We start from the raw sequence: 13,888 nt of genomic DNA, 5'->3' as shown, positions 1-13,888 counted from the left end.
TCAACCTCAAAAAGACTAAAATTATGACCTTCCAGAAAAGATCCAGATCTCAGGGAACCAAACACACATTTAAATTAGGACATCATGAAATTGAACACTCTAAAAACTATACCTACCTTGGACTAAACATTAGTTCATCAGGAAACTACAACCTGGCAGTGAATGAACTGAGAGAAAAAGCACGCAGAGCCTTCTATGCCATAAAAAAACAAACTTCTGTAGAAATCCCAATCAAAATTTGGCTCAAAATATTTGGCGCAATAATTGAACCAATTGCCCTGTATGGCAGTGAAGTGTGGGGCCCGCTTACACACCAACAATTTAACAAATGGGAACAACATCCAATTGAGACCCTGCACACAGAATTTTGTAAAACAATATTAAAGGTGCACAGACACACCACCAACAATGTGTGCAGGGCAGAATTAGGCCGATACCCACTTATTATTAATATACAAAAAAGGGCAATAAAATTCTGGAATCATCTCAAAGAGAGCGACCCACACTCGTATCATTACAAAGCTCTGCAATACCAAGAGCTGAGCAAAGATACCAGTCCCCTCATCCAACTGGCCCTGAGTCACTGCATTAACACACCATTAACACATACTAACACACCACTAACACAGACTAACACTATTAAGACTCAAGACCAGAACCTAATCAGAACTGATCAAATTACACATGAATTAAAGATAAACTATTTGGCCTATTGGGAAACACAAACTAAACTCCAAAGTAAACTACAATGTTATTTGGCTCTAAATAGACAGTATAGTGTGGCAGATTATCTCAGCACTATAACTGATCCAAAACTCAGAAACAGCTTGACAAGGTACAGACTCAGCGAACACAGCCTGGCCATCGAGACGGGACGACACAGACAGTCCTGGATGCCCAGAGAGGAGAGAGTGTGTCAACACTGCTCTTCAAACCAAATAGAGACAGAGCTGCACTTCCTCACTGAATGTACAAAATACACACAAATTTCTCTCAAACCCTGACAAGCTGCCCTACCTACTGGGGGAGCACAGAGCGAGCTGCACACTCGCAGCTCTCTACTTACACACCTGCCACCAGGTGAGGGACAGTGAGTGACCTTATACTGTATCCCATACACACCCACACATACTCGCACACACACATCATCATACACACACCATACACACACACCATCAAATGCACGCACACGCGCACACGCACACACACTTACAAATACTTTTTCCACACATACATATACACACTTTATATACTTGTTCTAATTTGTTTATGTTAATTTTTTAATTCTAATTAGTAAGGTTATTGAACATCCTTTAAATTAATATGAATGTTTACGTATGCAATTATTATTATTATTATTTTTTTTTTCATTTATTATCTAGTTTGTAAATGCGCTTTGGCAATACAAATGTGAATATTTGTCATGCTAATAAAGCACTTTTTGAATTGAATTGAATTGATAAGAACTTCAAACGAGTTTGTTATGGGAGATGATTTTACAGACCTATGTCTTTGTCATAAATTGTGGTTATTCCTCCACCACGACCGCTAAGACGTGGCTTATGTTCATAACTGTAACCCGGAGCAGTTGCTTCATTTACAGTGGTGTTCAAAAAAATAGCAGTCCAACACCATTAACCTGATAAATCACTGTTTTTAGTAGAAAATATATTTCTACATTGCAAATAATTCACTTGAAAGTGTAGTAGAGTAATGAAAACAAAACAAACCCAACAATTAGGACATGCATGCCGCTCATTCTGAGTAATCGAAGCATTGATTGAAAGGGGGTTGTTCAAAATAATAGCAGTGAGGAGTTCAATTGGTGAAGTCACTCATTCTGCAGAAGAACGGGTGTCAATTTTGGCCCTTATTTAAGTTAGGAGGGTGGCAAATGTTGCACAGATTGGTCATAGTGCATTTCCTTCTGAAATACTGGGTAAAATGGGTTGTTCCAGACACTGTTCTGATGAACAGCGTACTTTGATTAAAAAGTTGATTGTAAAGGGAAAAAACATACAGAGAAGTACAGCAAATTATTGGCTGCTCATCTAAAATGATCTCAAATGCCTTAAAGTGAAAACCAAAACCTGAAAGACGCAGAAGGAAGCGTGGAACTACTGTTCGAATGGATCGAAGAATAGCCAAAATAGCAAATACTCAGCCAATGATCACCTCCAGAAAGATCAAGGAACATCTGGAGTTACCAGTGAGTACAGAAGATGATTAAGTGAAGCCAATTTACCAGCAAGAACTCCTTGCAAAGTTCCGTTGTTAAGAAAAAGACGTGTCCTGAATGGGTTCAAATTTGGCAAGGAACACATTGACTGGTCCAAAGAGAAATGGCCCAACATTTTGTGGACTGATGAAAGCAAAATTGTTCTTTTTGGGTCTAGTGGCCGTAGACAGTATGTCAGACGACCCTCAAGCACTGAATTCAAGCCAAAGTTCACTGTGAAGACTGTAAAGCATGGTGGTACAAAATGATGATATGGGGATATTTCTCATACCGTGGTGTTACGCCTATTTATCACAGACGAGGGATCATGGATTAGTTTAAATATATCAGAATACTTGAGGAGATCATGTTGCCCTATGTCGAAGAAGAAATGTCCTTAAAATGGGTGTTTCAACATGACAATGACCCAAAACATCTTGGTTACAGACAAACAAGATTGAGATAATAGAGTGGCCAGCCCAATCCCCTGACTTCAATCCAATAGAGAACTTGTGTTCTGACATCTGAAACGCGTTTTTTTTTAAGGCAAAACCCAAAATTGCAGAAGAACTGTGGAATGTATTCTAATCATCCTGGACTGGAATACCTGTTCTGAGGTGCCAGAAGTTGGTCGACTCCATGCAACACAGATCTCGGAAACAATTGTTATGACACTAAATATTAGTTCAGTAATTTAAAGTAAAGTGAAACCTTAAACATTTTCAGTTCATACATACATTTTTTGAGTTTTAAAGAAAAATGCTGGCACTGCTATTTTTTTGAACAGCCGAATATTCATTTTTCTTAATTTTCTGTAAAGGATTAACACAAACTGGCTAAATTTTGTTAATGTTTTGATTTAGAATTGAAAGTGTAGTATTTTCAGTGCATTTGCATTTATGGAAATAAAAGTTATTATAATGATTTTGCGCTTTATTCACTTTTTTAAAATCACTGCTATTTTTTTGAACACTACTGTAAACCTAGATACTCATTAGGTGTAGCCCAGGTCTCAGTTAAACAAAGTGCACTAAGACAATTGTCTGTGATAATTTCAATTACAATTTTGCATGCAAGTGACCTGATGTTTAGAAGTCCTAGCTTTAGTTTAGCCTTACTAGTGTTTTCATGATGCTTATTTAGATTAATTTTAATTAAGTTATTATGACATACTTTTTTATTTTGTTTTGGCTTACACCTGCCACTGTAAACAGACACAGTCGCAATGGTTTGTGACCTTTGGTGTGTGTGAGAGGTTTTTTAGCTTTTTTTTTTTTTTTTTTTTTTTTGGGCTTGGGGGTCGGGGTCGAGGTCCGGGGGTACCTCCCTGAAATGAGTTTTTGCAACTTGGGATGTCTGATAACATGATTTACCTCACCTTTGTACTAGTGCGAAACACAGACAGAAGGATCTGTTGGAAAACTTGGAGAACTAAAAAATGTTGGAGAACTAAAAAATACTAGAATGATACAATGCTTATATGTTACAAAACAAACTGCTGTTCTTTCTACATTTTAATAAGCTAACAAGTGTCTAAGTTTTGTACAGTGGTTAGCTATGTAGCTAACCGTTAGTTGAACAGTGCTAGCTGGTTAAATTAGCTAATAATATCTGTATTATCTGTAGTGCAGGAAAACAAAGACTTCTTCCACAATAATGTTGTTCATGCAACAACATTTGTATTTAGCAGTGATATCTGCTAAAAACTCAGCTACTTACCTATTATCTTTGCTTAGATGCTTTTATATCATTTAAAAAATTTAAATCCTGATCCAAATGTTGAAATGACACAAATGAATAAAATACTGCAAGTTGCAAAGTTAGTCACTTTTTAAATACTACTGATCTGGTTTGGATCTGGTGTGAATGTGCTCACACTTGCAGATATAGAATGCATGCGCTTCTGTTCAACAAAATGATGCAATCTGTTACATCGTGACTGGCTTCGGTCTAGAGCTGTGTATGCGGATATGTGGGAAGTATGTTTTTTTTTATTATTCATCTCATTTATGGCAGGGAAATTAGGCTACAGTATCATCTCCATTTGTCATGTCACTGCCATCAGGGCATGGACGTGCAAATGACTGACAGTATTAGTTCCCTTAACCAGCAGTCTGTGGTTTATGACTATTTAGCCACAGTATTATTCTGCCTTGGTTAAGTATCCTATATAGTGAATTTATTTATAAACAGCTCCCTTGAGTGTGGAGCTTTATCTAGCACCTCCACAGTGATGCATGACCAACTCCTCTTACAGAAGAAGCCGGTCAGTTTGTGAATGGAGCTTAATCAGAGGGAGCTCCCTTTTCCTTTTTTAGCTTGATGTTTTGGCTCATCCCTGCAGCTTTAAGCACGCAAACACTCCCTCCTCTGGTTTGGGTTGGTGCCTGCTCCTAAGGCAGCACTGTAGGTGCTTGTGTGTCTTATTTTTCACAACTTATTTGCCAGAGGGTTGCTGGCTTCTCTATTTGATCCTGCACTTTTTAGAGGCCATGATATCGAGCTCAATCTGGTTTTTCTGCTAGCATATATGTTGACTCGTTTATCTTATTTGCAGGGAACTCAGACGGTGTGTTGCAGCAACTCTTGGCCATCACAGCCAAATCGCCCTGGGCAAGCTGCCTCTGGAAATGCCTATGGGCAGGCCTCTAAATTGTGGTTAGCCATGACCCATCATTGAATCTATGGTGGATCCTCATTTTATACCCAATCACAATTCCCTCACCTGTTACTAATTCACCTGCTTATTCTGGAACACTGTAACTTGAATACTCTATAAACCTTTTACTTCTTTTACTTTATAATATTTTTCCTCCAAATTTTTGGACCATGTTATAAGCATTAAATTCTAAATGTGTTTCTATTTACAAAGTATGATGTAAAAACATTGGAGTGCTTTTGTCAGTTAAATAAAGATTCAAGAAATTACCAAATAACTTTCTTCTTTTACACAATGCCTCATTTTTGGAAATAGAATTTGTATATAATTCTAAATTATTTAATTCTTATTGTAAATTATGTTAAATAGCAACATTTACAAACTTGCAGCTGTTTGCAATAAATCCATCAAATAAGAACAATTTAAAAGGCGTAACAGCTAGTATAACAAGTGTTTTTCCAAATTCAACACAAAATCCAATTTTTGCTGCAGTCTCAGAAATATTTAACCTCTAAATAGAGTCCCTCATAACACACATTCGCAAATCAGGTGATTGTGTTCTCCTAATGCAACTAATCACAGGCTTCATTATTTCATTAGTGCTTAAAATAAAGCACATCAAATACCTGGACTGGCTAGGGGTTGGTTTACTGTGACATTTGATTGCATGTAAGAAATATGCAAGAGTTCTCCAAAAAGTTAAGAAAAGAGATAATTGCCCTACACAAACAAGGAAAATGATTCAAAATATAGCAAAGGCACTGAATGTTCCTAGAGATACAGTTGGAAGCATAGTTTACAAGTTCAAAGTTAAAGGAACTCTACACTACCTGGCAAAAAGATGAAATTATCACCGACACACAGTTAGGCAAATATTATACGGTAAAGGTCTCCATGCCTTAATTCCAAGACGTACATCTCTGTTTAAGAAATCCCAGGGGCTGCTCAGGTGGCGCAGTGGTAAAAACACACGCTGAAACACCAGAGCTGGGATCTCGAATACATCGTTTCGAGTCTCAGCTCTGCCTGTTGGCTGGGTTGAGTGGCCACATGGCCTGTTGTTCAGATAGGGGTGGGATATTAAGCCAGATAGGGACTCTCTCATAACTAATGCAATTACAACCTTTGCTGGCTGATCGATGGCGCCTGCACAGAGACGGGGAAAAGAGTGCTGTCAGGGTGTGTCTCTCCATACACAGTGCTGATCCGCATTGCACTCGTCAAAGTTTAGGTGACAAAATGCGTACGGCTGCTGCCCACATGTCGAAGGGGGCGTGGGTTAGCTTTGTTCTTCTCAATCAGAGCGGGGATCGACATTGGTGGAGAGGAAGCGTGACACAATCAGGCAATTGGACATTCTAAAATTGAGAAAAAGGGGAGAAAATATCATGACCAAGTGACTGGGTTAATGTTCCTCCGAAATGGCAAAAGACTGCTTATATGCAGCCATGGTAAGTACATACCAACATACCAACAGAAGTCTAAAGAGGAACAAATCACAGACCATCAACAGGTTGTTGGGCAACCAAGATTCATTCATGCTTAAGGACATTTGGTATGGTCCAACAAAGTGTTGCTGTGGCTCAAATTGCAATTAATTTTAATACTGGTACTAAGGTGAATGTGGCATAACACAAAACCTTGTGTGTATAGAGCCATGTAGTTGCAGGTCAGTCAAAGTGCCCATGCCAATTCTTGTTCACCTTTAAAAGCATCCTACTATCTTAATAGCCTGCTATCATTAAGGCCTATTGATAGCAATTTTAGCATGTCAGGAAAGATGTCTGAAAGTAGCAATTTACTTGCAATACATCTTTTGCTAAACAGCTAAAGACTTTCTGACTTGTTCTAAACACGTTTTCAAAATTTTAAGGACAGAAGCAACACTGGACACTCACTGTATCCCTCTGCCAGTTAAGCCAGAATTGAACCTTTCTTTCCTTTATCAAACCTTTGGCCAACAGTTTTTTCAGTTGTGATGACCACAGCAGTGTTTTTATATTTTTCATTTAATAAGATTTGGTTCAGGTGATTTAATCAGTACTTTGTAAGTAGAATGAGGCCTGTATTATAATTTAACAGACACTGCAATGAAACTGCTGCAATACACGTAGAGACACTGATTAAAGAAAAATAGGAGGGGGTGTCATTTATTGTTTTTTTAAAAGCTGTATGTTAAATTTAGCAAATAACCAGTATTTGAGCATTTAAAGCTCATTTATTGTTATTTTAACTTTCCCGGAGTGCTTGGGTGGTGCAGTGGATCCCACCACTGCTGAGATCCTGAGCTCGAATTTGAGCTGTGCTATTGATGGGCACCCGATTGACTATGTTTAAAGGAAAAAATTATCAAACTGATTCCTCAGTGCTGCAGCAATTGCCATTCAAGATGGGCGATGACTGGTTAACGGACAGTAATGTGTGACACACTGTACGCAACACTGATCTCAGTGAGACACATTCCAAGACAACTGACATTAATAAGAAGTAAAACTACACACTCCTTCTTCGTGCCTGTCTTTAAAAAAGAACCACTCTTCTGCAAAAAGCTTTAAACAAGATTTTGAACTGTGTTTCTACCAATGACGGTTATGCTAGAACATGAAAGGGCCGGACTATAGCCAGGAACTTTGTTTGATATCACTGATTTTCTAAACTTGATAGCAATTGATTTGGCTCAATAATTAGAACTCAATTACTAAAAAAAGGTGCCGACAAATTAGTGGATACAATAGTGTATTTTGTGTGCCTGTGCATTTGCCCAAATATCTAAGCACGTGCCCAAATAACTTTGGTATTAAATAACAAGATAAAATTTTTCTTCATCATTGATGTAAAGGTATAAATGACTTTCAGTATGCCACTGTTACTAAAAAAGGAATGATGTATAATGCAATGTGTATAAATGGTATTATAAAACTGTGATATAAAAGAAATATGGCCGCTCAGGTGGCACAGCGACAAAAACACATGCTAGCACACCAGAGCTAGGATTTCGAATACATCGTATCAAGTCTTAGTTCTGCCTGCCGGCTGGCTAAGTGGCCACATGAACAACGATTGGTCATATAGGGGTGGTGTATTAGCCGGAGAGGGACTCTCTCATAACTAATGCAACTGCGACCTCTGCTGGCTGGTTGATGGCACCTGCACAGAGACGAGGAAGGAGTGTGTTGATCAGGGTGCTTCTCCGTACACAAGGCTGATCCGCATGAGCACTCGCCTAGTGCAGGTGAAAAAATGTATACTGCTGCTGCCCACGTGTCGAAGGGGGCGTGGGTTAGCTTCGTTCTCCTCAAATTCTCCTTTTTAAATATAAAAAGATAAAGATAAAAGATAAAAGTACAACTAATAATTCTTTATTTATCAATTACATTTACAAAAAGTAACAAATATGTAAAATGGTACAATGGTTAACATACCAACAATGACATCATAAGAGACCACAACAATATCAAAACAAAGAAAAGGAAACAAAAACGAAACAGCCTGAACAGAATATACCATTAACACTTTGCTCACTGTTTGTAATGGAATGGCACTTTTTGATTAATTGCTGTCTGCGTCATCACTAATGATTCCCCGCAGGTTACTCCAGTTTGTTAATCTCTTGCGTCCCTTTTCTGCATATCCATCTTCACTTTCAGAGTCAGAGTCCACCACACGTTTGTAGGCTGACTGTGGAGAAGAGCTACTCTCAGGTTGCATCCACGACGCTGCAGCTCTTCTCCGTTTTGGACGACCTGACAAACAAAGGCAAGGTTAACTTACAGACATCAGCATTTTAGGCAGTTACATTTAGTGACAAGTTCACTATGTAACTATGTAAAAGGTAAGGAGTTTTTTTAAAAGGTCAAAGTACCTGGTTGGATCTAAGTAAATTATATTATGAATTACCTGCAGCTGCTGTACACAGTTGCATGCATCAAAGACTGTACCACCACATTTTACAAAAAAGCAGTACGCTCTGTATCACTACTGGTTTTGTCACCATTTTTGCATTGTCCAAACCGAGTACACCTAATTTACTTTAATTCTGACCGATTCTGTCAATTATGCTCACTAGATGGGCCCAGCCGACCGGTGGCAACACTGAGTTTCAAACAGAGGAGTTCAGAATCTCTGCGTTGGTGTGCTAGCGCAGTGGTCCCCAACCTTTTTTGCACCACAGACCGGTTTAATATAAGATATAATTTTATGGACCGGCGGGGGAGGGGAATTTAAAATAGAATAACTATAGAATGGAAAATCCATGTGAATCCTGAACTTTTTTCGCTGCAACGAGATGCTGCTCCCACCTAGTGGTGATTGGGGACAATAACACCCGAAGAGTATTGAAAATATAATTGCTCTTGTAGCGATCTCTATTTATTTATTCTTTCTGAGGGCCCAGTAATAAATGACCCAGTGATTGGGGACCACTGTGCTAGCGGAATATCCCGCTGCGCCACTTGGGCACTATAAAAAGGATTTTTTAATCTACAGCTGAATCATTCCTTCCATCACTACTGGTTATAGTTTTTTAAAAGTCTGGCCTAAACTAAAAAGACAGTTATATCAGTGGCATACCCTGAGTGGTGATGATGTTGCTAACATCCAGCTCTGCTAGCTCCTGAGCTTCCTCTCTCTTCATTCTGGCCTTCTTACACTTTTCTATAGATGGCTGACCTGAGGGCCAAAGTAATGAGAATGACAAATAGTGTAAGTGTATATACAGTATACATAACATTTTAAATATGTAATAATGCACCACTAACCTTCTACCCCAAGCTCCTCCAGTTCTTTTTTGAGAACCTCTACCTTAGACTTTACTGACCTGCAGCCCTCTAACAGCTTCTTATAGTTGCGTCGTACACCACAGAGAGCAATGTAGCGTTTTAGTCTGGACACAGCTTTATTCTCATCATCCTGGCAATTATGGAGCATACAAATGAAGATGCTAAAGGCATCTGCTTCACAATTTTACATGAAACCTGAATAATAACTGGGTTACTTCACAATTAATGTTTTGGCTTGGTGTTATTCACACTTGCGGCTATCCAACACTTATGTACCCGATGGCTCTCTTTAACATATTGTACATGTTGTAGTGTAAAACAGTTTCCACATGCCAAGGATATTAAGGATTTAAACACCTTAGTTTGTTCAATATTTGCATCAAGGGAATTGGTAGTTCACCATTTAAGGTACTAGACTAGATCAGAAGGTTTTGGTTCAAGTCCTGCAAGACTTTTAACCCTCTGTAGCTTGATTTTTTGATTATTTGTATTTGGCCACAACTGTAAGTTGCTTTGGATGTCATAGTCTGCTAAATGTCATAAATGTAAACTTTGTCAAAGTGATTTGTGTTATTACAAAATGTCTTGATAGTACAAACCTTATTTAGAGAAAAGATGGGACTTTCTTGAAATGCAAAAACCTGAAATCTGTAATTTGTGGATTCACTTAAAATTTTCTTTAACAGAAAAAAAATCAGTGTTTTCAATGACAAACCTAATTCTATTGGTTAAATATACACAACTTTAGAAATTGATTCCTGCAAAACACTTATATTATACTTATACACTGCCTGGCCAAAAAAAAGGTCACACACTCTAATATTTCGTTGGACCGCCTTTAGCTTTGATTACGGCACGCATTCGCTGTGGCATCATTTCCACAAGCTTCTGCAATGTCACAACATTTATTTCTGTCCAGAGTTGCATTAATTTTTCCCCAAGATCTTGTATTGATGATGGGAGATTTGGACCACTGCGCAAGTCTTCTCCAGCACATCCCAAAGATTCTCAATGGGGTTCAGGTCTGGACTCTGTGGTGGCCAATCCATGTGTGAAAATGATGTACCTCTTTCACAATTTGAGCCCAATGAATCCTGGCATTGTCATCTTGGAATATGCCCGTGCCATCAGGGAAGAAAAAATCCATTGATGGAATAACCTGGTCGGTATATTCAGGTAGTCAGCTGACCTCATTCTTTGGGCACATAACGTTGCTGAACCTAGACCTGACCAACTGCAGCAACCCCAGATCATAGCACTGCCCCCACAGGCTTGTACGGTAGGCACTAGGCATGATGGGTGCATCACTTCAGCCGCCTCTCTTCTTACCCTGATGCGCCCATCAATCTGGAACAGGGTAAATCTGGACTCATCAGACCACATGACCTTTTTCCATTGCTCCAGAGTCCAATCTTTATGCTCTCTAGCAAATTGAAGCAGTATTTGCTGGTTAGCCTAACTGACAAGTGGTTTTCTTAAGGCTACACAGCTGTTTAGTCCCAATCCCTTGAGTTCCCTTCGCATTGTGCGTGTGGAAATGCTCTTACTTTCACTATTAAACATATCCCTGAGTTCTACTGTAGTTTTTCTACCATTTGATTTCACCAAACGTTTAAGTGATCGCCAATCACGATCATTAAAGATTTTTTTCCGACTGTCCTTCCACTTTTTAATAATGCGTTGGACAGTTCTTAACCTGATTTTAGTAGTTTCAGCAATCTCCTTAGATGTTTTCTCTGCTTGATGCATGCCAATAATTTGACCCTTCTGAAAGAGATTAACATCTTTTCCACGACCACAGGATGTGTCTTTCGACATGGTTTTTTTTCCAAATGAAAAGCTACTTACTGCATCAGTTACTGTTAAATAACTTGTTGCCAGCTGAAACATAATCACCCATGCAGTAATTATCCAATGGGAGGCTCTTACCTATTTGCTTAGTTAAATCCAGGTGGTGACCTTTTTTTGGCCAGGCAGTGTATTTTACAATATTTAGCTTTGCAAGTGGAACACTGCATTTTTATTTTGTTTGCATTTTACATACTGTCCCAACTTTTTCTGATTTTGGGTTGTAGTATTTGAGGGTTAAGGGCCTTGCTCAGGGGCCCAACAGTGACAACCTGGCAGTAGTGGGACTTGTACTTGCAACCTTCTGACTACCAGTCCAGTACCTTAACCACTAAGCTACTGAGCTTACAGGATGAACAGATGGCTGGGACAGATGTGTCAGTGACAAACAAAAGAAGATCATTTAACTACCAAGGAGTTCATGGCCAGACTCAACAACGCAAAACACTCTTGATAAAGAGACACAGAAAAGGTAGAATGGAATATACCAGAAAGAATTTAGTTAGACCTGCACCTAAGTTTGGGTCAACCTTCTACCAAGTGACAAACTGGAACTGTTTGGCCATATGGATCAGCAGTTTGTCTAATGCAAGAAAGGTGATGTTTATGACCAGAAGAAAAAAAGTGCACATGGACATTTATCGGGAGAAATAGATGTTTTTGTGCATGATTTTATTCATGCATTTTTCTCCCATTTTCTTCCAATTTAGCATAGTCAATGTCTTCTGCTGCTGTGGAATCCCTGATTCCAGTCGAGGTGGGTATACTGCTGCTCACACTCTCTCCGACCCACGTGCAGCCCTTAGCGGAACCCTTTTTTCACCTATGCACTCTGAACAGGCGCCTCACTATCTGCCAATCAGGGTCCTCACACAGAGTTTAAAGACGCCACCCACGTGGTTCTGCTAGGGCGGGATGACCTGACTGTGTCTGCGGCAGGAACTGCCAATTATGCCCGCTAGATGGAGCCCAGACGGCCAGTGGCAACGCGGAGTTTTGAACCGAGGAGTTCAGAATCTCGGTGCTGTTGTGCTAGAGGAATATCCCGCTGCGCCACCTGGGCGCCTGAAACAAATGTTTTTAATTTAAACTTAAAATTATGTCAATCTATGTTATATAAATTGCACATACATATCAATAAATATGTATCCTCTGATACATTTTCATTCAATTCTATACCATAATACCTTTTAAGGTGGGGATGTGAATATTTCTGATTGCCACTTCATATACTGTATGTACTATCTTTTCAATACTCTATATAATCTTTTCACATCAGGATTTGGATAGTTTATCCCATTCTTTATTGCAGCGCTCAGTGAGCTGTAATTGCTGCCGAAAGGGGCTACTGCTAAGTATGGCTAAAATCAAATTTCTTATGACCATATGAATATCTGAGTAGGAAAGGTAGCACTATAAAATGGGGACAAATAAAACAGAGGTGGTGATGTTAGCAGCTCTCCTCGCCTCACCTTTCTAGCTGTGGTCTTGCTCTCACTCTTTTCGCTATTTTTGGTCTTCTTTTTCGTTTCTTCCTGTTTAGAATTTTTTCCTCTGTTGTCATCTTCATCCTCCAATGAGGGCAACAAGGAAGAAGAGGAATCTGAGTCCTCCGCTTTACTCCTTTGTTCATTCTTTTTTTCTGATGAACATGTAAGATTAATTTAAAATTAACGATTAATCAATTTAATATACAATTTGCATTTAACACACTTTTATCTAAAGTGACTTACAATTGTGACCATATACAGTCCAAGAAACTAGCTTACAGCCAAAAGCCAGCTTGCTAACTGCTGACAAATTAGCTGGTATGCGTCATAGGTAGACACAAGAAGGCTAGTCTAGCACTCTCTACAAAGACATACTGTTAAAACACATGGACAATGTGGCTTGGCATTGTATTGCCAAAACAAGTAGGGGCATCCCTGGTTAATGGCTCCTTTTTCCCTATTCATGACAATTTCATCTGGTGCCTATTCACTTGTTTACCAGTGAAAAGTTCCAAAACAGGTAAATTTAATAATGTTACAAACTTTGCAGTCTTGTATTGCCCTGTCTCAACTTTTTGATGTTGCAGGCATCAAATTGGGAGTTAGCATATACTGTGGATTCAGAAAATAATAAGACTTGATTTTGTATTGAGGATCTGATTCTAAATTAGTTCATTAGCCATTTTTACCCATAAATCTACACTTAATCATTTGTAATGACAAAAGAAAAAGATTAAAAACAGAAAAAAAGTATTAATAAACCATTTAAAAACTCTTCTTTTCCACAAAAGTATACCAGACCCTTTGTTCAAAGCTATTCTGGCAGCAATTACAGCTGCAAATCTTCTTGAACACATCTCTATAAGCTTTGAACACCTGGATTTGGGCATTTTTC

At 38.8% G+C, this 13,888-nt stretch overlaps 1 protein-coding gene across 3 annotated transcripts in view; it reads right to left on the bottom strand.

The window, feature by feature from the left end:
- Positions 1-8,214: 8,214 nt before the first annotated feature.
- The window catches only part of hirip3 (HIRA interacting protein 3), a 39,095-nt gene continuing 33,421 nt past the window's right edge, over positions 8,215-13,888 (bottom strand). For all 3 annotated transcript variants that reach the window (XM_062984907.1, XM_062984905.1, XM_062984906.1), the window contains exons 5-8: positions 12,976-13,145; positions 9,635-9,785; positions 9,447-9,545; positions 8,215-8,620 (exon numbers count right to left, since the gene is read on the bottom strand). In XM_062984907.1, coding sequence (XP_062840977.1) covers positions 8,427-8,620; positions 9,447-9,545; positions 9,635-9,785; positions 12,976-13,145 — 614 coding nt within the window. In that variant the 3' untranslated portion in view covers positions 8,215-8,426. The remainder of the gene's footprint in view (positions 8,621-9,446; positions 9,546-9,634; positions 9,786-12,975; positions 13,146-13,888) is intronic.

This window comes from Trichomycterus rosablanca, chromosome 22 (genome assembly GCF_030014385.1).
Source record: "Trichomycterus rosablanca isolate fTriRos1 chromosome 22, fTriRos1.hap1, whole genome shotgun sequence".
Classification (NCBI taxonomy): Eukaryota; Metazoa; Chordata; class Actinopteri; order Siluriformes; family Trichomycteridae; genus Trichomycterus; species Trichomycterus rosablanca.
The sequence above is the reverse complement of the archived record's forward strand: the minus strand, read 5'-3'. Positions and strand labels throughout refer to the sequence as shown.